Source organism: Apaloderma vittatum, unplaced genomic scaffold, assembly GCF_000703405.1.
Source record: "Apaloderma vittatum isolate BGI_N311 unplaced genomic scaffold, ASM70340v1 scaffold1783, whole genome shotgun sequence".
NCBI lineage: Eukaryota > Metazoa > Chordata > Aves > Trogoniformes > Trogonidae > Apaloderma > Apaloderma vittatum.
In genome coordinates this window covers 29,407-56,289 of record NW_009709625.1, presented here as the reverse complement: position 1 = coordinate 56,289, position 26,883 = coordinate 29,407, and the positions used below count along the sequence as shown (strand labels likewise).

The following is a 26,883-nucleotide window of genomic DNA, read 5'->3' as shown; positions in this document are numbered from 1 at the left end:
AAAGAGTGAAATTGGAGGAGTCTGTAGAAAAGTGGATCTAACTCCCACAAGCAGTGAAATTATAGATAATTACATCTCATCTAAATGTGTTACAAACAAGCTCTTGGCCACTCGGGGCTATATTTGCAAATCAGATAATACTAGTGTGTAAAATGCAAGGTGAGTAAGAGTATTAGGAAAGAATAGTCTTCATCTCTTCTTTTCCCATAGTTAAAGAAAAGGAGGAATTTCAAAAATCACCTGTTTAATATATTAACATATTCCTTCTATATTGGTGAATAGGTAACATTTTTCTAGTGTTTTAGCTGACCTAGCAAGTGTTCTAAATCATTGAAGAGCATCTTCAAAAATATATCTAAAAATTGAAGAAATTCACAAATCTTTTTTTCACTTTCTTTTGTCTCCATCATCCCTGCTGACCCGTTTCCACTTTTTTTAAACAAACCTTATGATGCTTAAAATCATCATTATTCTGGGTCTAATGCAACTTCCACTGCATGGAGCTAAATCTTTTCACTAAATTTTAATAAGATATAGACATTAGCAGCATCAGTTTTCCAACATGTGTATCCTCCTCTACAGCTCATTCTTGCCTGTAACCAGCAAAGTCTTTGTTCGGTTTAAATTCATGAGATATGTTTCCTTTTTTTTTCACTGCAGCACTATATGAAGTCTTTTGAAATACTTAAGAGTAATTTTAAAAGGAAACCAAGCAAACAGAACAAATATTGGCAGTCTTCTAGAACTCAAGAATTCAAAAGATAGTGAGCAGTAGATCTACACCAAGCTCTTGTGTGTAACATTTTACAGTTCAAACACCTTAACACAGTCAGAAAAATTACTTGTTTCTCAAAGCCTAACTGTACTGTAGGGCAGCCGTTGGACTGCTGAGCATGAGTTGACACAATCCAGGAGGAGAGTGGTCTGACGCCGTACTGACATTCCTGTTCTTTAGACTTAGACTAGAAGCTGGTTTTCTGGTAGGTTATTTCTGTAGCGTAAGGGACATGCTTCCTGTTAGATTTTTCCCATATGCTGTCCTGGAGCTCTCCCATAGTCCCTCCTTCATCCATATACTCTGTTACGTCCAATGAACTCCCTTTTTGCCAATCTGTATTTTGCCTAACTTTTCAACTTTGCAAACAAGGATTTCTGAATATGCTTAGTTTGCTTGCTTAAGCACAGGCCAGAGAGAAGTTTAAAACTTGGTGCCCGCTCTGAGTAGCTCTACTAATTTAAAAATCTAAATGCTTTATCTTTCTTTTTTTCTTTTTTTTTCTTTCCAGTCAAAGAAATATTTGTCCTGAGAATACATCATTCATAACTGAAAACAGTTGGAACGTGTTGTTAGAAAAAAAAAATATTTTTTTCTCTTAAGTCAATATACAAGTCCTTAGGAGATTTTTCCTGCTAGGTACTGCTTGAATGATGATAATACTCACAAAGCCCGCAATAATGTTTTCTAATTGTGTATGTTGTTATTACAACTAATACTTTATGTGAAAAGAAGAAATAAATTCTTACTTTGCCAAGTTGGTAAGCCCAGACAGACCTTCAGCTTCAATTTTGGTGATTTTGTTGCCGTCAAGGTGAAGTTCAGTAAGAGATGGGGGAAGGCCTGAAAGAGAGAACACCACCAAAATATTTGTGTAAAACTGGATTACTCTCACTTTTTTAAAAGACTTATGTTATAGTAAGACTCATTTATAGTAACAAAATTTTTTTTCTACACATGACCAAGAACAATTCACAGAATGAAACAAGGAGCTTTCACAATCGGGGAAACTGAAAACAGATAGTACCACTTTATCTGGCATGAGATGAGATCAAGCTCCTAAGGTCATCGTAGAACAGTTAATTCTTTAAAGGAAGCTCCATGAAGTCTTCAGGTATGAATTTTAGCCTTTATTATTATGTAAACGGGACATTCAAAACCCGCCTGGATGCGTTCCTGAGTGACCTACTGTAGGTGATCCTGCTCTGGCAGGGGGGTTGGACAAGATGATCTTTTGAGGTCCCTTCCAACCCCTGACATTCTGTGATTCTGTGATTCTGTGACATACTGTAAAACAGCCATCACTTTAGCCAGACTATCCACATCCTTACATCTATAAACATTTGACACCCAACTATTTAACAAATAACAGCAGCAGCAATTGAGATTATAAAGATGAGATAAAATAGTTTTAATGTTATCTTAGGTAAGACACATACTAGTTTGCAAATTCTGTTTATCAGGAAAGAAGTTGGAACCAAATATTTTAACTATTTGAAGTCCCTCAAAGGAACATCCAAAACAGGAAATGTGGGAGGGAAGAAAGAAATAACAACTATTATTAACTTTCAGAAAAGTTTTCAGCTATTTCAAAACACTCTGTTAGCTGAAGCATGAATAAATTTAATATAATTTCCTCTGGTTTGAAATCATTCTGGTTTGGTTTGGTTTGGTTTTTTATAGGTTATATTGAAATAGTTCTTATTCTGTAACAATTTGCAATGAGACTTATAGAGGGCTGATTTTCTACTTGCAGAGCTTCATTTAATTCTACATGAGTCTGCATCTGTGCAAGGTTTATCAGGCTCACCAACCAGGATTGGAGGATGAAAATATTCTTCCACTTTCTATTTCAGCTATGAGACCAGAAAAGCAAAATAACTAACAAAACAACAAAAAGTTACTTCTGACAGCACACCTCTTGTGGAGCTTATCATGATAGGAAAACTAAATTTTTCAAACAAACAAAAGCCAACTGACCAAAACCTGAAGTGCTCAAGTAACGCATGCTCTAAGGACCAAAGCGCTTACTCTAAGGACCGACGCAAAAGGCTTTCAAAATCTTTTTTCCAGCTGACTAAAGGTCACTGCATTATACTTGTGCAAATTTCTGAAACATTAATTGAATTTCTTACCTTTTGGGATGCTGGTAATGTTGGTGTCTGCGATACGGATGTAGGAGAGCCTCTTCATCCCCTGAAAAGCTCCATTTTCAATTCCTGAACTCTTGATTGGATTGGTGCCTAGTTCTGCCAACAAAACATGGTCATGAGCTGTGCTGTAGTGCAGGTGCCTATATCCTTCAGGTCAAAGCTAATTTGAAGGTACACTATATTGGAGCATTTCTTGGCTTTTTACATAAAACTAAAACCAACATCTTGAAAAAATAGAGTTGATTCTCTTATAATTTCTTATTCTCATACCTAAGACAATCACTTGGTTCAGTCCATTAAAGACAGCTTTTCTCAACTTGGAGATGTCATTCTCATGAGCCCGTATCTCCTGGAGAGACTTCGGCATATTTTCTGGGAGTTCCTTCAGGTTATTCTTGGACAGGTAAAGTCTTTCCAGTTTCTTCAGAGGAGCAAAAGCTAATGGGCTTATTTTGCTGATTTTGTTGTTAACAAGGATCAATGCCTGTGGAGTAATAATGAAAATCTCAGATGATCACTAGGGAAATTATTTTAGGAATAAAAAATTTAAAAATTATCATTCTTTTCTAGTCTCTTTTGATGCCTTTTCATTGTCAGCACTAGTGAGTTGCAGAAAACAGTTGCCGTACTAAAACAGATTAAGAATTGGAACAGTGAAAGGCACATCAGGCCCACAGAGCAAACATAAGTGTTATTTCATTTCTGAAGTATATGTAGCTTCTATTAACATCCATAATTTATACTCAAAAATAAGTATAGACCTCCCATTTCAAAGCTATGCAGAACAAGACATACACATAAAAATAATACTATCAGGTTTATTTCCTTTTTCTGATTTTGTTTATCCTGAGGATACTTTTATCTCTTACCCACAATTGCATAACCACACTAACCAGTTTCTCCTGAAAAGAAAAGATAACTTGGTATGGAAAGGGAGCAATCTGAAGTGTTGTACTATGGATCTTGCATTTAGGGATCATGGACCATATTGATTCCACCTACTGTATAGGTGTCTACTCTAGTTCTCACAATTGTCATATCTTGACTCAGCGTAACTCTAAGCAAATTAGCTCTCTATACAGTCAGGGGAAAAAGGCCTCCATGAAAGCTCTGTCACCTGTAATACATTGTCTCTGTATGCCTCTGAAATTTTGTGTTACTGCTCCCTTATTGATTAACTAACCATGACAGAAAAAGGGAGAAGAATGTTCCATTACTGTCAGTACAGAAATGCAGTTATGACACATATCAGAATGAATCTTATTATTCGATCTGTTTGCTAACTACTTATCAGACTTAGAGAGCTGGATGCTTGTGCAATGAATTGGGCAGAATGAATTAGACAGAATTAATTAGGTTGTATAAACATAGATATAATATTTAGTTATATTTATTACTAGAGAATATCTAGAGAAGAGCATCTTGGCTCACTAACTCCATTATGCCATTTTCAGAAACAAAAGACAATCATTGCTGCTAAAGCAGACATCTGCATATTGCATATGCTATGGTTAACATCCAGTGCATTTTAATACACTTTTAATATTTTTGTTTCTTAGAGGAAAACTTAGAATTCAACTCTTTTCCATAACCAGTTAAGTATTGAAACAGTTCTGAGAAGTGCATCTGCAACTGCAACAGCACCTCTCCATCACAAACACTGAAAGAGAGGTGAGAAGATACTTTATACCTGATATGTGTTTTTTTCCCCAATGGACTCCTCTTGCATACCATCCTGAGCAAAGAAAGCAGTGTGTTCTGTACGCACTTTCACTGAGTACACGTAAAGCTGAGCATATCTGGTTTTAATTTTGTATGCTAGCTAGCAATAACATATTTGCAAGAGGAGGTAGAAAAGGTCACTCACAGTTCAGCATAGTTCAATAAGTGTCTCTAAAAATAAATATATTGGTCAGTGGAAGCCATGGCCCTAACCCTCTTTTATTCGAGCCTAAGCTGTAAGAACTGCCATGAAAACACACAGGGTGCACACGGGGTGTGGTTTCCTGAGTTGTCATTGCCAGAATTGCGATACAGATGTAGATTCTGCCCATCATGTAACACAGCTACCTGCACAAACTGGGACATGGGAAACAACCCAGTTATTACAAGTGGTACAGCTTGAATTATGCAAATGTTTTTATCACTATTGAATAATTGAATGAGCTACTGATAGTTATATTATTTATTATTTTTTTCTTTTTTTGTCTTAAATTTACTATGGATTTCTTTTCCATAGACACCTAAGTCAAAATTCAATAAGATTAGACTCATCAGCACTTGAAATTTGTATCCTGTGCCCTGCTTTACACTTCTTGGTCATTTATTTCAGCTAGAAGTCTGCCTCTTCTTTTTTATTTGTATTGTTTTAACTTGGTTGCCTTTTAGATAAAGAATGTTTGAGCTGTGATTATCACAGCTGAAGATCTGATGTGAAATATTTCTTGCTGGAAATAGATAGATGTAAATTCAGCCAGGCACTGCAATGTAAATATTCGCTCTGCAGTTGATGTTGAGATAATTGTTACAGCTCTTCAGAGTAGAACTGATAGTCCTGACAAAACCCAGAAATTATCTAGGTATCCAGGATTAATCTGTTCTGCTTTGCCAATGCTTTCTCCTGAATATGATCATGTTTTGTCTTGTGCGGAAACACAGAGAGGTGCTGTTTTATTCAAACATTCAGAAAGTCTCTCATGTAGAAATGATGGTATCTATGAAAGGTAGGACAAAAAATACTGATTTCACAGTGGGAACATATGTATGATGGTATAAGTTGGGAAGGTATCACAAGCCTGCGCGTTTCAACATTTCTGTACCAGAATATCATTTCCCACTTACACACTGCTCTGCAAGTCCCCGCTCCCAGTATTTTAAACCTGCATTATTTTTCCACACTGTTTTGCAGCTGTAAAGAAATAAAAATAAACCTACACATCAGAATTTGCAACTGTTTTACTGTCTCCCAGAGCAACAGCACATGATGAGGATAACACACCAGCACACCACCTGGCAAGCCATACCCCTGGGTTTCTTTCCCACTTCACAGTAACTCTATTATACGCAAGACTTAAAGAACTAAGTTATTAGCCTCGGAGCAATGCTGTTTACTTTCCTCAGAATGTGTCCCGTATGGTTTGTATGTTACAAAACCTAAACCAAAGCAAAATAAAATGAAATTAAAAACTCAGGGGAATTTAGAGGTCAGTGAAAACAGGAACTAGAGGAGAAAAACCTAGGGAAAACATCTGCAGGCGGTGTTATTGAGGAAGGGATGTAAGGCAAAAAATATGCCACATGGACCAGCTATCCTGAATAAAACCCAGATGCCATGATGGGGCATTATATACATCTTGTTAAAAGACACAGAAAACTTTTGTACAGGTCAAAAAGTACTTGGAGGAAAAAATAAGGGTCAACCTGAAAGTGCTGACAGTGCTGGAGCACTTGGCCAGCAGATAGCACTTTTGATGCTGCTAGTATGATATGATGTGAAAGAGATCTGACAGGCTAGAACAGAGCCACAGGAACTGATATATTTTTTCAAAAAAATCTGTCTTCTATCACATTTGCATTTTTAGAGGAGGGAAAAAGATACTTCTCGTAAAATAAATGAGCTCCCCCCCCAAAAAAAAAGAAAAAAAAAAGGAGAAAAGAGGTGAAGCACATCACCAATTCACAATACTAATGGCTGAGCACATGAATTTACAGCTTTCTACATGACCTGGTATCTGTGCACAGATATTTAGCCATAGGTAAGAAAAGAGTAAGAAAGAAAAAGTGAAGAGGCACAAATTTACCAAATATTAAAGGCATCACTTAGGCTTGGAGGCTTCACAGCTATTTCCTGTGGATAGGACAAATATTAGCTTCCATCCTTATTTTCCTGAGATAAAGACTCTTTTCCTTGTCAAATGGAGCATGTAAATATTGCATGGTAAACATTGACTCTGTTACAATACTGCACTGTGATAATACCTACAGACAACCTTATCATGACCAGCATTTTAAGAGGTGCTCAGACAGGAAAAAAATAAAGTTTTGCTCTCAAAATGGATTACTCTTTAATGAAACAGCTTTAGTATTAGTGTAGTCAGAAAAAAAAAAATAATTAAAAAAATAAAAACAACTGTATGACAGGAATAGACGTTGGCTTCATTGAAGTTAGTGGTAGTCTGGCCATTTAGCTCCCTCTGGCCTGGTTTCTACCTCAAATATTTATTCCCAGAACAAAAAAGAGGATTCACAATTCAGGAAAATTTTGGAACATTTGTTGGCAGGCTTTTGTCAAAATACACCCTAACAAACTGCAGAGGGAGTGTGTGGCAATCATGTGGGAACCAGCATAGGGTTATTTTTCTTGAGGTTACAAATATGTACAATTTTTGCTCTGTCTGGGAATGGGGAGCAGGGGGGTGTATTTCTTTGGTGAACTTTCATTATGTGAGAATCTCAGGGGATTATTTTAAGTGGTTTTCATCTGTGCTTTTGTTTTTAGTTTAGCATTGTTTGAAGTGAGAGCCTTGCAAAAATCAGAACTGAACTATAAAATGATCAACAAATTGTTATCAGCCCTAATAACATGGCGATACATCTGTTTTGCCAGCTGTTAGCCTTACCTAACATCAAATCTTTAATGATGCATGTGTCCTTCAGGGTTTAAACCGGAAAGCCAATCCGCTGACCCAATGGAATTTCTTTAATTTCCTGGGTTATGCATTACACTATTACCTGTTTTTTATTAGCTCTGCTATTGGAATGCCTTGAGAATCGTAAGCTCAGGAGTCAGACATCCAAATAAAAATAATAATAAATTTCATCCTTTTTGTTTGCCTTATGTTTTATGGTTAAGCCATACTCATAACCTGGACATACAGTCAATATTTTTTTCTGCCAAATGATAGAGAGTGGATGTACACTTAGAATAAGAACCCCACAAACAAACAACAAAAAACACACAAGAAGTATAAAGCAGAACTTGGCTTTCTTCTCTTATTGTTTTATACCTGGAGACAAAATTCTACAAATTAAGTATTTGTTATTAAATTCATTCAAAAAAATCATAAACATTGTTAAAACTGAAGGAACTGAAGAGCCTCTGAATCCAAGGAGGTCCCTGAACAGATTTCCTAATGTTATGTCTCCTGAAGGGCCCATGATCTACAGTTAAGTCAGGAAAAGGATAAAGGTATAGAAAAATATGACAGTGCAATCATTGCTACTTAAATTCTTTGGTAGGGCTTGGTAGTAGGATCAAGTGGACATGGCTAAGAAAGGTAAGGAAAAGGGATGACATAGAATCAATAGGGAAGAGATGAACAAACTATGAGGCAAGGAGATGGCGAGGCATTGAAACAGTAGCCTGTCAGCATAAAGACGACTGTGGAAAACAGGTTGATCACATCCCAAGTACCTTGCTGAATAATCTCAAGAAGGCAAAGAGACTGCTGCAGACCTAGTTTGCATTCTGCATGGCGTTTGAGTCATGTAAAACATGACTAGCACAGATGACCAGGGAGCAGCTAGCTCTACCTTTTCCTGCTCCAACAAAAAGTAATCCTAATACTCTGGAGTTCTAGAGAATCATTCAACCCCATCTTTGTCTGGTGAGGGAAGAATTTGGGTCATTCATTTTATGACAATTGTTTGTATTCTATAAAATTTTTTGTATTGTTGTATTCTATAAAATTTCCTTTTCTCCATTAGTTTAGTGCGCTGATTCTGCGCAGAATTTTATGGTCCTTAAAGTATTTTCTTCTGTTGTTTTGCTCACATTAAAAAGTCTTTACCTTCTGCACATTAAAAATGTTTTGCATGCATGCAGTGTGCTGCACACTTTTTTAGTGATAAATTTGTGTATTAAGCACAATACAGAGGAGAGTCTGAGGAAATGTCAACTCTCTAAAGGAGTACTGCATATAAAAAAAATAATATTTTCTGTTGTGATTTTTTTTCTTCTCAGAATATTTGTTAGAATTCTACAGCTGCATGAAGTGGAAAAAAAAAGTATCTCTTAGTCCTGTTAATAATATCTGCCATTGATCATAGTGGAAATTGAATTCAGAGGTAGAAACTGGACAAAGATATCTGTCTTTGAATTTTTAAGTATGCTTATGGTTACTGATTCTTCATTCTGTGATTTGCAGATCATTATGTCTACTTAACATCTCTTTTAATTATGTGTGGGAAAAAGGAAATGAAGTTGTAATGAGTCATCTGAAGACTCTGTTCTTTCATTAATGATTGTTGATCTGTTAGGAGCTTTTCTGTATCCCTGGAAGATGTTATTAGATATTTCTTTGGTTAATCTGGGCTCTTATCCCTCCATAGGGAGTCTTCTTTTGATGAAAAAAAAAAAAAGTGCATGAAGCTTTTTCAATTCAATACATTATTTTTCCACTTGATATTACTCCAAAGAATGTTTAGGTTTATTTGCCTGCGCACTTAGTGTTGATAATCCCTTAGCACGGATGGTCACAACCTTAAATCCCAAATTTAAAACTTTTATGTCTTTCACGCAGGTCTTGTCTTTTGGTATAAATATAACTGGTTCCAGCCCTATTGTATGCACGACCACGGATTTGCATAGTTCTGCTATCTTAAATGAAGCAATGTTCTAATTGATTTCAGGCCAATAGCACATTCATCTTCTTATGCTAACACTGTGCCATTGAAAAATTCCCATTGGAAGAGCATGCACTTGCTACTCTGTTGTCTGTGCTGTTCTTACAGTGATCTAATACACAGTAGTTTCTTTTACCTCTTTTTCCAAGTGCCAGGCGTTATGTTGGTTTGTTTTGGCTTTGCCACACAGCACGCAACTCCGTGTGCTGTTTTTGTAGACTCCTCCTTCACCCTGCATGAGGGCTTACTCATGTAGTATTTTGGATCCTTTGTTGTGTCCATGGGGTTCAAAGTACTGTACTCTGTCCAGAAGTGTCAGTCTGCCTGGAAAATTCTGACAGTTTCATAGAGGATTTTTTCCTGGCTTCTCCAATAGCACCTCTCTGATTGTTTTGCCACAGGTCTAAATCATAAGCGAGTATTTTACAGAATATTAGCCAGTTTTCTGAAACCGCAAAACTCTGTCTTCGGCCCTAAAAAAAGACTGTCTTCATTTTTTTTCCCTGTTCTCTCCAGTCCTCTAGTAAAAAATAGATCTTATCTTTCGTTTTTAAATAGTGAGAAGTCTCGCTGAGTTTTTATAGTACAATATTAGTAGTTTAGCCACTATAAAAATATTAACTGCACTCAAACTATTGACTCTGGTGTTCTCTGGCAGGCATCTATTATTTCCAGATAAATACTTCCTTAGTTACATCTTTTTCTAATTGCTTGCCATATTTCCACAGCTGCAAAAATTAATGTCTCTTTAACCTACTCATGAGAATTTCCTAATGCAGAGAATATATTTGCAAGCACTAATTCCTCTTTCCTTTCTATTTCCACGTATTGGGTGCTCAGAGCATAAGCAGTTACATTTCTGCTGAAAGAGAAGCCATGGTCAAACTACAGGTAGATGTTTTTTAAGTACAAGTTGAACTTTAGGTCCAACTCAGTTTGTTCATTGAAATCTCTCCTAAAACTACTAAACCTATTGTTGCTGATGTCTGTAGGACTTAGGAAGAAACTCAAAAGGAATATTCAAAAGGAATTAAACTGAATATACTGTTCATTTTTATTCTTCAAGAACTATGAAAACTGGTATGTAAGGAATTGTTCCCTTAAATGATCACTCCATGAAAGAGATTAACTGCAGTTGCTGATAATTTTAGATTCTGGAACCATAATAATGATAATTTGTGTAAAATTTCCTGGTTTATTAGAAAATAAGGAGGTTTACTAGAGTCTAAGAAGACTAGAAATTTTTGAACATCACACTGTTAAGCGTAATCCTAACACAAGCTATATCAGGGAATATGACTGAAAAGCATATGCATGATATACACACACATATGTATATTACATGCATATATCTCCTGAAAACAAAAGTGACAGTGGAGGTCTGTCAACAACAAAGCTTTTGAGTTACATTTATCTGAAAACAATATCTCTCTTTCACTGTGACCCTGAACGGTATTTAACTGCAAGGTGGGTAATGGGAATCATTTTCTAATATTACACAAGAAGAAGAAGAATGATGCCTGCTGAGAGTAAAGATGGTGGTGCCCAGTTACGTAAATGCACTGTGTGACTAAATTATTCTTTGGGAGAGGACTTGAGAGGATTGGGTTTTGTTCTTGAGTAAATCCAGGAAAGCTGCACTGTTTTGAAGGTTATTTCTTAAAACTTATGTTACTGTTGCCACTCTTCTGTATGATTTCCACTGATCCCTAAGCATGTAATGGGTACTTTTGAGAGTAAGACAAACAAATAATCTCTTCCCTGAAGAGCTACCTGTTTTATTCTCTATTAAATTATGGCTGCTGTAAGGCAAGAGGGGAAAAGAAAATCCATGGAGTTGACCTCAGTGAGATGATACAGTTCACAAGAGCTTAACTCACAGCAGGACGTCTAACTGAAACCTGAGTACCAAGGAGGCAGAAGTGACTGGGGACAGAGCTTTTCATCTGCAATACTGACTGGAATACATTCTGACTCATTTCATGCAGTGTCATGAAGAAGGATTGCTAAAAGATTGATTTCATTGACAAAGTTTTTCTCTCTTTTAGCACCTTGCAGACGATCTTCAGTGAAAACACAGGATACCTCTCCAAGGTGGAAGAAAACCAGAACAAACAGGCAGGAATTAGGGTATCAAATCTGTTCAGTAGCCAAGTAGAGAGATTGAAAAAAATTCTGGGGTACAGGTAATCTCATTCTAAAACTAAGTCAGATGAAATGTGATGTAGAAGCAGCTACTTCTTTTTGTCGACTGTAGAGGTTATTTGTGTAACTAGCTGAACTCTAGACATTTATGTTAAAATTAGATGACATGAAACCTCCTCGTGATTTACTCATGCAGCTCTCTCCACTATAGATAGGCTGGCATTGTGCCTATTCATGGAATTTTTAAAAAACTTTTTTTCTTGATGTTGCATTAAAACAAATTTGGAAGTAATTAAGGAGATAATTTTTTAAATATTGGGTTTTTTCCAAGTATGTGTGGCTGAATGCAGATTCCTGTTTGAAACAACACTTGTTTAGGTGATGACACTGGCATCATAAATGGATAAAAAGTGGGAGTTGGCTTCTTGGTTGTGAATGAAAATAATAGAACAGAAACAGGCTGCGAAAGGCCAGGAAAGCAAAACCAAGTAGTTTAGATTGGTTACAATAAAAAAGGATCAAATGGAATAATACATAGAATAAACTTAGTGAAACACTATAAAAATAATATTTTCAGAAATATGTCTGAGTTGGGGCTATTACTTTCAAAGACAGAGAAGTAATAACCTTCTTCTGATCTGGAAAAAAAGAGATATTTCAACAACACTGAAGCAAGGCTATGAGGTATGAATTTTAAGAAGTTGATTAAAAATATAGAAATAAAGGAGGAAAACCATAGACAGAGAAACAAAAATTTGAAACAGGGAAGGTAGTTGTCTGATGGAAACTTGGAAAAGAAAAGGGGAACCAGAAAAAAGGGCAGTCACAGAAACCAGGGAAGGAAAATATTTCAGCAAAGAGGAAAACAGACAGCAGTGTTGGAAGACATAGTAGGTAAAGGAGGTTGAGGTTGGAGTTTTGCTAGAAGAAAGTTATTGCAAAACCATAGTTTCATTGTAGTGCAGGAGACAGATTGATTTGAAAGGAATCTTGAATGAAAATTAGTATGGAAAAACTGCTGACAAACACGTTGTGAACAAATCTCTGTGAGCTCAGAAGTGGGAGAGGAAGGGATACAGTAATAAGTGGGTGGGGTGGCAGGTTTGGGGTGAATCTCCTTTTTGAATAGAAATAGTTAACCAAGTCACTGTTCCCAAGGGACTGAAATCATAAATAGATGAGAGAAATTATGATGGGGATCAGGAGACTGAATGGACAGGAGACAGGTATGAAGAGATGGGAAACTTCTGTGGTATAAGAGAGTTTGCAGGAGACTAATGGGAAAGGAAATAGGCTGGGCTGATGGAGGAAGATCAAGAGAATTTCATCAGTTTTCCTTAAAAGCCTGAGTGCCAGGCCAAAACCACACTTCCTCCCTATTTTTTTTCTTGATAAATACTCGTTAGTTTATACACTTACGTGTAGATTCTTCAAGTTCTTGAAATCTCCTTCCTTAATTTCAGTGATTTTATTGTTCTGTAAGTCCAGCAGAGTTGTGTCAGGAGGAAGGTCTTTAGGCACTTTTTCAAGACCTAGGGACAATGAAAAGAACAAATAATTGACATTTAAAGAAACTTTAAATAGAGATACTTAGCAGCATTCACCTTTCAGTAAACATAATTTCTAGAACTCATTTCCTGAGGAAGCTTATGAAGACTTATCTGAAAGTATTTCTGTCTCCAGCCAATCAAAGGGAGCTTTATTTCGCTATGCCAAATCAAAATTTATTTATTCACATTTCCATTATGCCCTTTTCTGAGAATATATCTGAGTTACAGCTTGAAGTAAAGGATTGAGTTTGGGAAAATCATTTCTCACACATTTAATTCCACTGAAATGCGTGAATAAGAACTGCTTTCAGAAAGAGGTATGGTATTTATTAATTTCAATGTGCGTTAGCTTTTGTGGTCAAAAAGCATTTCCTGCTAATTAAAAGGTAGTAGGTTTTTGTAAAGGAAGTACAGTAGTAATTATAATAATTTCCAGACAAAAAAAAATGTTTGTTTGACAGTAACTGAAAAACTTGCAGCAAAGTCCACCTTAAAAAGAAAAAAAAAGGCAAAAAAACCCACAAAAAATCCACCCCAATAATCCACCTCCCCCCTTTCTTACATCTGAAACAATGTCCAAGTTTTCTGGAGAACAAATCTCTTGGTTTCACTACAACAGCCAAAAGAACATCAGACGGTTTAAATTAAAGACTCTCTTTGGGACTATTTTCTGAATAGCTGATATGTAAGTCCAATGAAGTCATGGAAATGAAATTATTTAGTGTTAAATAACACTTGCTTTACCCAGCTTTCCTTTCATGCTGCGACTTGGAATAGAGTAAATCTTTTATAGTCATTCTGATTTACCACAAAATTAAAATGTTCTTTCCTAATGACTCTTTTTTTTTTTTTTAACAGAATGTGAAATGCTAAATTGGTAGGAAGAAAATTACAGACACTAATAAAGTCTCTGTATGGGCATCTAACAGAAGTGGACTTCTCCACTTAGAATAGTCTTTTTATCAGCAAAGTTTTTAACAAATATTTCTGAAGCTACATTTGAATCCTCCTGGGAAAGATCTCTGTGCAGTTATTACCAGTGTCTCCCCAGTATGATGGTAGACTGCATGATATTGTTCCCAGAAGAAAGATAATATACCTATACATATTATTTTTTTGAACCTCTATATTTACTCTCAGACATGACATTGTAAACATAGTGACATAGGCTTGCCCAGAGATTAGATATGCTTTGTCCATAAAGGTTGTGGAGTGTTCATCTTTGGAAATATTAACAAGTTGACTGAACACAGTCCTAAGCAACCTGATCTAGCTGACCTCACTTTAAAAAAGGTGTGGATTAGACAATCTTAAGAGGTCACCTCCAAACACAACAATTCTGTGATGTTTAATGTTCATCACAAACGTTTTCACACCTGGATTGTAGGTTTCTCTGTCAAAACCCAACGTTAAGTAAAATTTCTTCTATTTCAATCCTTTTTAAATTATATATATAAATATATGTGTGTAGGAGTAAAAAAATTGTTGGTGCCTAATCACAGAATCACAGAATCACAGAATCACAGAATCACAGAATCACAGAATCAGAGACTAATGTCAGGGGTTGGAAGGGACCTCAAAAGATCATCTTGTCCAATCCCCTGCCAGAGCAGGATTACCTAGAGTAGGTCACACAGGAATGTGTCCAGGGATCCAGGCAGCCTGTTCTAGTGTTCTGTCACCCTCACAGTGAAAAAGTTACTGTTAATGTTTTTCTGGAACTTCCTATGCTCCACCTTATATCCATTGCCCCTTGTTCTATCATTGGGCATCAATGAAAAGAGCCTGGCTCCATCCTCCTGACACTCACCCTTTATATATTTATAAACATTAATGAGGTCACCCCTCAGTCTCCTCCAAACTAAAGAGACCCAGCTCCTTCAGCCTTTTCTCACAAAGGAGATATTCCACTCCCTTCATCATCTTCATCATCTTCATCTTCATCGTTCTGCACTGGACTCTCTTAAGCAGTTCCCTGTCCTTCTTGAACTGAGGGTGGACACAATATTCCAGATATGGCCTCACCAGGGCAGAGCAGAAGGGCAGGAGGACCTCTCTCAACCTACTAGCTACTTCCCTTCAAATACGCCCCAGGATGCCATTGGTCTTCTTGGCCACGAGGGCACATTGCTGGCTCATGGTCATCCTGCTGTCCACTAGGACCCCCAGGTCCCTTTCACCTACACTGCTCTCCAACAGGTCAGTCTCCAACCTATACTGGCACATGAGGTTGCTCTTTCCCAGGTGCAAGACTTTATACTTCCCCTTGCTTGTTGAACTTCATAAGATTTCTCCCCCCCCAGCCCTCCAGCCTGTCCTGGTCTCTCTGAATGGCAGCACAGTCTTCTGGTGTGTCAGCCACTCCTCCCAGTTTTGCATCATCAGCAAACTTGCTGACAATGCGCTCTATTCCCTCATCCAGGTCATTGATGAATATATTCAATAATACTGCTCTCAGTACCAACCCCTGAGGGACTCCAGTAGATACAGGTTTCCAACTAGACTCTCTTCCATTGACCACAATCCTCTGACTTCTTCCCTTCAACCAACTCACAATCCACCTCATTACCTGATCATCCAGACCACACTTCTTCAGTTAGCTATGAGGATGCTGTGGGAGATGGTTTCAAATGCTTTACTGAAATCCATATAAACCACGTCCACTGAACTGTCATCATCTATCCACCTGGTTATATCCTCATAAAAGGCTATCAGGTTGTTCAAATATGACTTACCCTTAGCAAAGCCATGCTGACTGCTCCTAATCACTCTCTTACCTTTCATATGCCTAGAGACAGCACCGAGGATAAGTTTTTCCATCACCTTTCCAGGGATGGAGGTAAGGCTGACTGATCTGTAGTTACCTGGGTCCTTCTTCCTGCCCTTTTAAAGACTGGAGTGACATTCGCTTTCCTCCAGTCTTCAGGCACTTCTCCTGTTGTCCATGACTTACCAAAGATGATGGAGAGTGACCCAGCAATGACTCCCGCCAGCTCCCTCAGTACCCACAGGTGCATCCCATCAGGGCCCATGGATTTATGGATGTTCATGTGTTCAGACTGATCCCTAACCCAGTCCTCCTCAACCAGGGCAAACTCCTCCTTTACCATGACTTCCTCTGGGGCCTCAGGGCTCTGGGGCTCCTGAGGACAGTTTCCAGCAGTATAGACAGAAAAAAGAAGACATTCAGTAACTCTGCCTTCTCTGTATCCTCTGTCACCAGGGCACTCATCTTATTCACCAGTGGGCCTACATGGCCTCTAGTGTTAGTTTTATCTGCAATGTATTTGAAGAAGTCCTTTCTGTTGTTCTTGACCCCCCTGGCAAGGTTTAATTATAAGGAGGCCTTAGCTTTCCTAGTTGCCTCCCTATATCCTCTGACAGCAGTCTTATATTCCACCGAAATGGTCAGTCTCTCCTTCCATGACCTACAGACTCTCTTCCTCCACTTGAGTTTGCCCAGCAGTTCCCTTATTTGGAAGGATTATGGAAAACCATGAAAAGAAATATATGTTTGATACTATATTTAATCCTTTTAACCTACATAAAGAGTACTATTCTGTAGTTACTACTATAAAACTTAACCATAAACTCCAGAGAGGCCACAGTGATGCATACTGGAGCCCTTTACTACAATTAGTGATGCACTAGGAATTCTTTACAGATTTAACCATACTCTTAAAAAAATCTGTCTGAAGATGAAGCCTCCAAGTTGTCTTTGAGTGCCTGGTCTGAATCTTCCAAAAGGTTGAAGATCTCACAGATCCCACTCGTGTCTGTTATGGGTGTTTGGTGATTAGCAAATTCTGGTAAAAAGATTGCTTTTTTAGTTATCTACATATGAGTACAGGAAACCTAAACTTTTGAAAAGTGCTTGCTTTTAACCTTACTTTTGAATTTATAATCTTAGCCTGTATAGAACATATTCTTTTGTTCTTCTATTACAAAAGTTTAGTTTCTGAATTTAAAAAAAGTTGCAGCCACTCTTTCGAGTTCATTTCCCACCTATAAGTTCTCTAACATTAGCTAAAAAATATTAAAATATTTGGACTTGATATTTATTAAAACTGAGTACAATATAGATTAACCTGGCTGAGTTTTAATCATAGCATGACACCAAAATTTTAAAAAGCACAATCATACAGCCTTGGATGAACTAGTAAAAGATTCTACCACACACAAAATGACAAGAGCCAAAGCTCATATCTCATCCTGTTTACTGTACTGATATGGTACAGATTAAGATTCTTCCTATTACTAAAATAACTTCCCTCATTCAGGCGGGGACTTCATTTTTACCAAAGGTAGTTGAAAAACCCTCATTTCAGAAGTGTAGGACTAGATTTCCAAAAATATAAAAATGTGATACCATATAATTTGTATGTTGGTTTTCTTTGGACAGTTTCTGTCCTCAGCGGACAGAGATGATGTCAGCAACTAAAAATTCTTTCAAAAAAGCACTCCTTTTTCAAGATCATATTTTTGTTATAAGAAGTTTCTTCAGTCTAGCAACTTTTATGACATTTTTTTCACATATAAATACAAAATAAAAAAGGTTTAGCTATTTGTATTCCAAGTAATATTACTATGTTCTGGTTGTCAGTACTTTTATTTTAGTAAACTGGTATCTGTAAATAAGTGCTTACAGCAGAAACTAGGGCACTTGGGAGCTATACAGCTTCCCTTTATGTGGAACACAGTTTGTAAGAACACTTGGACTGTCACTGAAGGGATAATTTGCCAGAAACTAAACTTCAAACTAAATTTCCAACTGTACTTCTCAAGCTTCACATGTCAACTTCTAAAAGCTCAAGTGTTACTCTTGAATAGAGTGTAAATGATAATTTCTCAGAGCAATGAAGTTAAACTTTTAATATTTCATATTACAATGAAAAGATAAATTTGGTAATCAGATATCCATTTGTGAAAAGTGATTTATAAAAGCTTCCTATCCTCTACTAGAAGCTAGAATGGTGTACAATACAATAATTAGCTTTGCATGGAAAGAATATAATTGCCATTCCTTAAAGGTTTAAACTTGTTTTATTACCTATGTTATGTATATTCTGATATGCATTTCCTGCAGCTGTTTATTTTTCAAATGTTTCAGAAAACAGCCAAAGAAATTCTAGCTGATTTTTTTCTTAACTTGTCTGAGTTTTGAGAAGCAAAGTATAGATGAGTACAAGATGCACCCTGGGTGCTGGAAAGACATCGCATTTTCATTAAGCGGTTTGTTACATCCTCCATCTGAAAGCTGCATCAGCTAGAGCTCTCCAGTGCACAAAGAGTTTATAAATGGATGGGTCTGGACACTGTGTTGTAAAATTAGCAGCTAAATGGTTTAGGACTAAACTGTGTTTGAGGTCTGGACTGGATACAAGTGTTTCACCACTTGTTACACCTAAATTGGCTCAAGAGCTGTACTTCAGCTTGCAGGTCCAGGTCTCTACATAGGTAGATGTATCTCCAGATAGATAAATGTAGGAGGAGCATTGGTGTAGTGAAAACTACTCCCTGTGCTGGCAGTTCCCTGCCTGGAGAACAAACATTCAAACTTTTCTGGTCAGGACAGGTCAGTAGACAGCCAGTTCAGATGAATGGGGAAGCCTAAACTAACATGAGAACATGACAGAATTTGAACTGAATCAGGAAAATTGTAATCCCACTAGAAGCTGAAACAGTTCTTGGCTCCTGGGATAGAATTACTATTTCTCAGGAGGATTTTTTTGATTCCACGGTCTGAGAGACCCAAGAAGTTTGGAAGGAAACTGTGGGCTGTCCTTATTACTCATTTCTGAGAAAATCAAATAATACTGCTGAAGCCACGTTGTACAGTATGACTCCATGTCCACCGTCAAATGCTTTCCAGTGAAATTCATTTAATAGCAAATAAAAGGGGAACAAGTGTCAGAAAATGTCAATTGAGCCACCTCTCAATCATTTTAAGAATAGCTTACACAAGTACTCCAGCTCCTGGCTGTGATTTTTTATATATTAAATATTGCTTCTTAAAAAGGCATATGAAAATCTCTCAGAGCAGTCTGACTTTTTATGTGAATCACTTTTTAGTGCTAATTTGGTATTCAGTTTCCTAGAAATATTTCAGGCCTCTGATTTCTAAGATTAACCTGTAACTGATTAAAGATTTAGGTTCTTCTGCCTTTCCCACTCTACACTGTATATTGAACTGAAACTGCATATGTTTTCAAACTAAGCCAGGTATTATTTAAGTTGGTAAATAGATTTTTAAAGCTTCTGCTTATTCAGAAATAAATTGAAATTACCTAGGTCCACTCTTCCAAAGCTCTTGCTTACACTGAAATTAAGAGTCTAAAACTTTTTGAAATATAAAGGATTTAATAAACTAGTTCACGTGTCCTTAGTCATAAAGACCATTTAGATTTGCACTCAAGTGTTTCTTTGGGAGAAGTCATGACTTCTTTACAGAGGCTGAACAACTATCAGTTCCTGCAGCACAAGTTAGATTTGTATCATCTTCTACAACTAGAAATGTTCTTCTGTTCTACATAACCAACTTGTAGCATGCAACTATTCCTGCTAGTTTACCTATATGTGCGTAGAAATGCATGCATATGAAAACACATAAAGAACAGAATATGCTGTACAACTACAAAAAGGAAAAACAGTCTGTAAGTAAGCCTGAAGTATTTCATTTTATTAGTCAAGATTAGCTGAACTTTTATTACCCCCAGCAGAAGTTTTCCAAAATTTTTCCTACAGTAACTACTACACCACAGATTTTTGGAACAACGAACACAATCAAAATATGTTCATCAAAGTCCACCAGAGCTAGATCATCAACATATTTCTTTCATGTAGGCAGCAAGGACCCACATTCCCTTTTGAAACTAGCGGAGGGCTCGTCCGCAGTCCCCTAGAAGTTTGGTGGGGACAAGCTAACAGGACCAGGAATTTCTCCTTAGTGGAAAAGAAGGTAACACTGCAGAAATCATGTTTGTCTCTGTGGGATCCTCTCTACGTGGGATGCAGTTTTTGCTCCTAATTTCTTACAGACATTACACTGACTGGTTATTTAATTGTGATTTCCTCACCTCCTGGAGAGAAGAGAAGGCTGATGAGCCTGGAGATTTTATGATACCAAAAATTAGGCAAAGAACAAAAGCTGGTATAATTCAACCCTTATTCAGTCCCTCAGAGGGTGGCAATCAGTGGGTAGCATCTTCTGTGTAAAAATCCACCAGCCCAACTAACATATGATGACATTTAGTCAGCCAAACAGGTGTAGGAGATGTAGCAAGATTGGAGAATACTGTGAGGACTAAGGGAGGTTAGGGGGTTTGGTATACAGACGTGCTTTGTTACTTTTGCAGCTGAGGGAATAACTTGCTCAGCTACAGGAGCTGTGATCAAGCAGCCATGGAATTGTTTAACCCACAAGAGGAGTAGGGTGGCTTTTGAACCTTCCTTAATCTGAAGGGGTTTCAGTCCACTGCTCCAGTTCCTCAGAAGTGAGAGCCACAAGTTAGTCTGCAGCTTGGCATGCAGCCACATTTCTGCTGAGGCCATACGACTGTGCGGAAAAGGAATGCAAGACTTATGGGGCCAGCGAGGGAGACTACGCAAATGGAAGTCTGAGTCTAGCCCGGAGATGAGGACACTTCCCTGAGAATTGCATCCTTGCAACACAGAGACCTCATAGTTAAAATAACAAATATGTGAACAGTGCCAATTATAAACAACTTGAACAACCCAACAGAGCTTGTGGTTAGTTTATTTTTTTCATTTGTTTTGCCCCCACACACACCTATCCATTTTACAACAAGCAGGGATGGAGTTTATTCCTCTGAATAAACCTTCACTTCCCCAGCTGGAGAGAAGGGGCCAAAAGGCAAAGAGACATCTCAATGCTGCATCTCAGATACGTGTGTTATTACATTGCAACACTGACAATTACTATCACAGGGGCCGTAAAATGGGGCTCTTTTCAAGACTCCCTTAGCTTCCACAAGCAGCTGCTGCTAGCTGAGGAATTTGGGCTGAGCTACATGTAATTCCCAACTGTGATCATCCAACGGTGCCAGCCTCTCCAGCAGCTGCCTGGGCTGTCTGTGCATCCTGCTGTCGGCTCTCCCCTGTTCCCAGCCCAGCTCTGCCACATCCCACTGACGAGCAACAACCCTCCTGGGGGTGAATGCCCTGAGAGTCGACTCTGGGGCAAATGGCAAGTTTACAGGGTCAGGATACTTAATCACGGAAAAGAACAGGGCTCAAGGGCTGCTTGCTGGAAGGATGGCAAGGAGCTGAACACAGTTTGAGTGCTTTGACTTTGGAAAGTTCACTGATGCTTTCCCAGGCTCTGTGCTTCAGTATTTGCTGGAAATTTTTTTCTCTATTGTGTGCGATTTGCAAATAGGAGTAATTGCATTATTTTCATTCTATCATCCATAAAATAAGAAACAACTGTCTTTCTCTACAGAAGAGTACCCTTAGCCTCCTCTCTCCCACTTTCAAAGTAAACTTTTTTTCCCACCTTCCCATACATGCTCTGAAATCAGCAGTAATAATTTTTTTCTAAGAGAGATAAACAAGCAGTGTCCATTGGAATGCATGAGACTTAAAATACCTGTTCTTAAAGGTGATTAACAAACATTTTTCAACCTTTTTTTTTTTTTTTTTACTCTTTAGTCTCTAAGTCTCATCTTCCATTAAGATATGTTTTGAACTTATTTTTATCAGAGATTATTATTTTTGTATAGCTCTGTCTTTCCCATAGGAAAGAACAAGGAAATGAACTCCATCCCCTGCTGAGATGGCCTCTCACAAAGGTAGACCTACTGATATGTTACAACACTGTTTTTTTTCCAAACATTTACAACATCACTTCCCAGAACAGTGTGAGGAACATAGAAAAATCAAAACAAATTCACACGTTACGATCAAATGCGTAATTCTCCATTATGCTAGTACTAATAATTATAAAGGTCGTAGCAAAGGTTTAAAAATGAATGCATTGCTTTAACTGCTTTTTTCCATTTCCACCCACTCTGTGTAGTGAACACATATTTTAAAGTAAAACAGATATTGCAAGCTGCAGATGTTATGAATTATTTTTTAATGCTAGTCACATTTTTGCTACAGATAGATTCAGCCTCCTGGCTCCAAAAGCTAATACCTAAGAGTAATGATATATTCTTGAGACTAAAAATCAAGCAACTTCAATTTCTATGTTCTTTCTAACTGATTAAATTTCAAAGGTCTAGAAGGTGTATGCCTTGTCTAGAAACACTGAAGTACTTTAGAAAAGTAGAAAAATATTCTGAAATAATCATGAGAATTCATGGATTAAGGCATTAGATAAGTTTTTTTAAAAAAAAAATCAGAATTGCCAGCTTTACATTTCCCACTGTCATGATTACAGACATAAAACATCCCATCAGAGAACAGCAACTCTCCTGTGTGATTCATTCAATCTGCCAGCACCATGTACACAATGGCTTTAGTCAAAGCGGATGCAATATACAGATGTACTATCTGTGAATACTCATGCATTAAAGTGAAACATTTATTTCTTATGAGTATTTTACAGTAGTCAGAAAAGAGCATTTCAGTGACTCAGAAAAGTGAACATTATCTAACAAATTACATTTTGAATGATCCTTTGGAGTAATAGAATTTGATGTCTGCCCAGTTTGCATCTTAAGCAGCAGGCAACAGATGACAATTTAAGGATAGCTCCCTCAACCTTTACTTTAGGATTTAGCAGAATTAGTTCTAACATAATTTAGGAGCCGTAAAGAGTCATTTGGCAGGGCGGGATCTTCTCCGGTTTCAAGTAAACTTACCCTTTCCTGTTCTGACCACACGGTCATTACACAGCCTTAGTTTTATTATGATCTGAGGGCAAAGATATGTTCCTAGCTATTTTGGATATTTCTAAACATAACATGGTCATTTTTTATAAATGTCATAGGATTGTTTTCAACCTATTTTAATGCAAGCAAACAGTGGAAGATGTTGCTGTGACTGTCTGCACATAGTGAATAACATTTAAATAAAAGTTGGGAGAAAAATTCCGACTGAATCAAGGAGTTTATAGACTTGCCAGATCCCTCTTTCTACTAGATGATGCTGTCCATATATCCTTGTACCTCTTAGATATTTTTGCTTTGTTATCTATTTATTTTGTTAGCCATTCAGTGATAGACATTCCCCAGGTCAGCTATCACTGGAGAAGTCATCTTCAGCCCACAGTTTGAAAGAATAAAAAAGAGAATAAGGTTTTTTCCACTTTTCTGAATCTGAAACTTTCTATACATCTTTTTTAATCATTTCTGCTATTGATTCCCTTGAAGTAAAATTTTCCCTTTCATGTTCATATTATTCCTTCTTTTCCTTTTCTGGGCTGCTGCTACTGTACAAACTTCATTAGCACTGTTCCCCTTTTCCTTTCCCATTTCCAGTGGTAGAGGATCAGGACAATCTTCCCAGTTTGAAGGTGTGAAAACCAAAGCTGAAGACCCAATTGAACTTACAGAAAGAAATGGCAGCTGAACTGAATAACACAGCTTTTTTAGTCCTGTTTGGCTAATTCACTTATCCCTTTGATCACGCACCTCTTAGGTAGAGATATTCAGAAAAGAGTTTGGTTATTGTACCACTACAAACAATCTTCTGCCATGTCACCTTAAAATATGAATTTGCTAATCGCTGTTTAGTTTCTGAGGCCCCCACTGCAACAGCAGACCGCAACAGCACAGAAACTGAAGTCATCTTAGGCTTTCACATTTTAGGTGGTGTAGAGAGGTGCAGGCAGAAACTGGTTCTGGGATGATCTATTTATTGCACATTTCCTTTGTGCTGATGATGTATTACAGAACCAGACTGTAGCCGCACTTACACTTGAAAATGTTTTAAATGTTGTAGCATTTCTATAAATAATTTGTCCATTCATTTTTTGCCATTAAATTCCTATAGTTACCATGAAAAGAGGTAGACAGAAAAAGTTTGCTATTTTCACTGCTTTTCTAAATATGAGTATTTACTGCATTCCTTTCTTTTTGAAATTAAAACTATAAGCTGCTTCTTCTTAACGGATTTTTGTAGCAACTCAAAGCACTCCACATAGATCTGAGGAAACAAACACAAAGCTGGTATGAGATGTTCTCCTGGGTGCCCTCTCACTTAAGAGCATGCATGCAGAGAGCACACAAATCCTTTAACAAGTGCTTTTCACCTTTTTCATTTCCTATTGACTGCCTAGGAAGTTTGAGGTAGAGTTGCCTGTATAGCAAATGCAACCCTGCTAAGAACAGGGTCATTTGTACAAAGCTGTTTGAGTACCACAACTTGTCCCATAAGGTGAAAAGTATGACTAAACCCCCCCCTACTCCTCAAAAAAAACAACGTGCAGGGATGGTCCTTGATCTTAAGGTCCCTTTGTGACTGTTCATTGTTTATGTCTCTTTCCTTGCAGAGATGCCAATAACCACGCTGAATTCCATCTGTTTACTTTGCTTTCATAGCATAAAGGATGATAATGTGAGTGAACCCTTAAATATAACGCAACCAAAGATACCTAGAATTCCAGATTTATCAATATTGTTTGTCAAGTTGGGCATGTAAAGCAAGAGAAACAAGTCAGGTTTTGTGGGTTTTTTTGTAAATGTGATATACTTTGAAGGATATATTCTTAGATTTGAACTTTAGGAAAAGATACAAGTGTATTCAGAAAAATTATCTTTTTTTTTTCTGTAACTTGATCATCTTCTTTTGTCTCACTTCCTTTTAATCACATGACAGACTCAAGACATGGGTAAAGCAAAATACAGACCGGTAAGCCCAAATTTGGTAAGGAGGAGATGCTCTCAAATCTGGCTTAGAGTGTTTTGAAAATCACTTTAAAACTAGAATCTTTTCTAAATACCATGGTAGCTAGACTCTGCAAGCAGAGTTTATCTGGGTAGCTGGAGGCTAGTGTTGGCAGCTCCTTGCTGTTATCATTGGTGGCTTCACATAGGACCCAAATTCCTAAGTCTCCGCCCTGTTGGCAGTGGGTTCTCAGTCAACATTGGGAACAAGCCTTTGGACTCTTTAGCGCTTCCTGAGATTTGACTGGGAATCTTTCACAGTTGAATAACACAGGCTTTATGTTGTAAAACATGGATAGTTTTTAAATGGTTATATGTCTTACCATGTAATACACCCTATGAAGGTGTTAAAAACATATTAGTAGGTGTCAGCAGTGATTATTTAGTATGTTTCAAGCACTGTAATCACCTGCTATGACTTCTGATAAGTGGTTCATATTTTACTAGCTATGTCTTAAATATTTATTTGTGCATTGGGAAATTTTAGAAATGAACCTTTGTCAGGGTACAAACAAGAAAACAGTCACTTCTTGTATCACTTGGACTTGGCAATTGGGATTTCCATTCCTGACACTAGGCTTTCTTAAATGGCATTTCCTAGTCTGAAGCAAGCAAACAAATCTAAAAAAATCCTAAACCAAAACAAAAACAGAAAACACACAGAAGTTGGTAACTGTAACCTCAGGGTAAGCAGCTAATAAAGAAGGGATGTATTTAGAACATGATTTTACTCAGAATCATGTTTATCAACTGGAACTGGAACATCAGCAAGGCAAGTCGCAATGCAACAAGGCCTGTCTTTTACTGTTACACTGGCAAAACCTAGTGACTTTTTTTAATATAAGGTAGTCTACATCCAGGCCAATTTTTTTTTTCTTGACAACTTCTCAAGAGTGTTTTCTAGTTATTAGGTTCTTGACTTAGTAATTTTTTCAGGATGTAGTGAATACAAGGCTTTAATTCATGCTTTCTCTAACTTTCAATACAAAAATTGTATCTAAGTAGAATATATTAAAACAAATTTAATAATTCATGGAAAATTCAATAAAAAATAATTTTGGTAAGCCCAGTTTATTTTTACCATGCTTTAATTTTATTGCACATGACTTAATTAATTTGAAAATAAGTTGTATATCACTGAGTGTCATTGAGGCCCTGTACTTGCAGTTTAATCCTCCAAGAGTGATGTGTCCTTTCTACCACTGGCATCCACCTTAGACAGGATGAAGTGCCCCATGGGGCAGCTGCCAAATTCTCCCCATGGCTCTAAAAGAAGCCCAGATGACTATTAGATAGTTAACAACATCTGAGGCAACTCACTTATTACAGATAATATCTGTAATATAGATAACATACACGTATATATAAATAAATAATATAGTAACACTCCTGTATAACAGATAAAATCTTCATATAGATCCTCCAATTTGACTTCCAACAGGATAGAATATTATAATTCACCCAGTTAACACGCAGAAAGCCCAATGTCTTGTGTTTGGTGACAGCATAAGTTATATTTGTCTAAAGAATGTTGTCCAAAATGGCATTTAGTCTTCATTTTCAAGGCCATGGTATTATGATGCACAGGCTACTCTCAGTATGACAACGTACTTTTCCAGATTTCACAGTTCCATTTTTATTGATAACTTTTTTGTTAAATCATCCATTTCCATGAAGTCTGGGGATTTCATGAGAGCATCAGCTTCTATTAAACATAAAAGGAATATGTCTCTAATCCTTATTGGTAGAAGGAAAAAAATGCATAAACTGTGAAATAACTTGTC

The 26,883-nt window shown here is 37.2% G+C and overlaps 1 protein-coding gene across 1 annotated transcript in view; it reads right to left on the bottom strand.

The window, feature by feature from the left end:
• The window catches only part of DCN (decorin), a 39,383-nt gene that overhangs the window by 3,797 nt on the left and 8,703 nt on the right, over positions 1–26,883 (bottom strand). Inside the window, exons 3-6 of the mRNA XM_009866988.1 lie at positions 13,117–13,229; positions 3,199–3,412; positions 2,911–3,024; positions 1,525–1,618 (exon numbers count right to left, since the gene is read on the bottom strand). Of these exons, the coding sequence (XP_009865290.1) occupies positions 1,525–1,618; positions 2,911–3,024; positions 3,199–3,412; positions 13,117–13,229 (535 nt within the window). The remainder of the gene's footprint in view (positions 1–1,524; positions 1,619–2,910; positions 3,025–3,198; positions 3,413–13,116; positions 13,230–26,883) is intronic.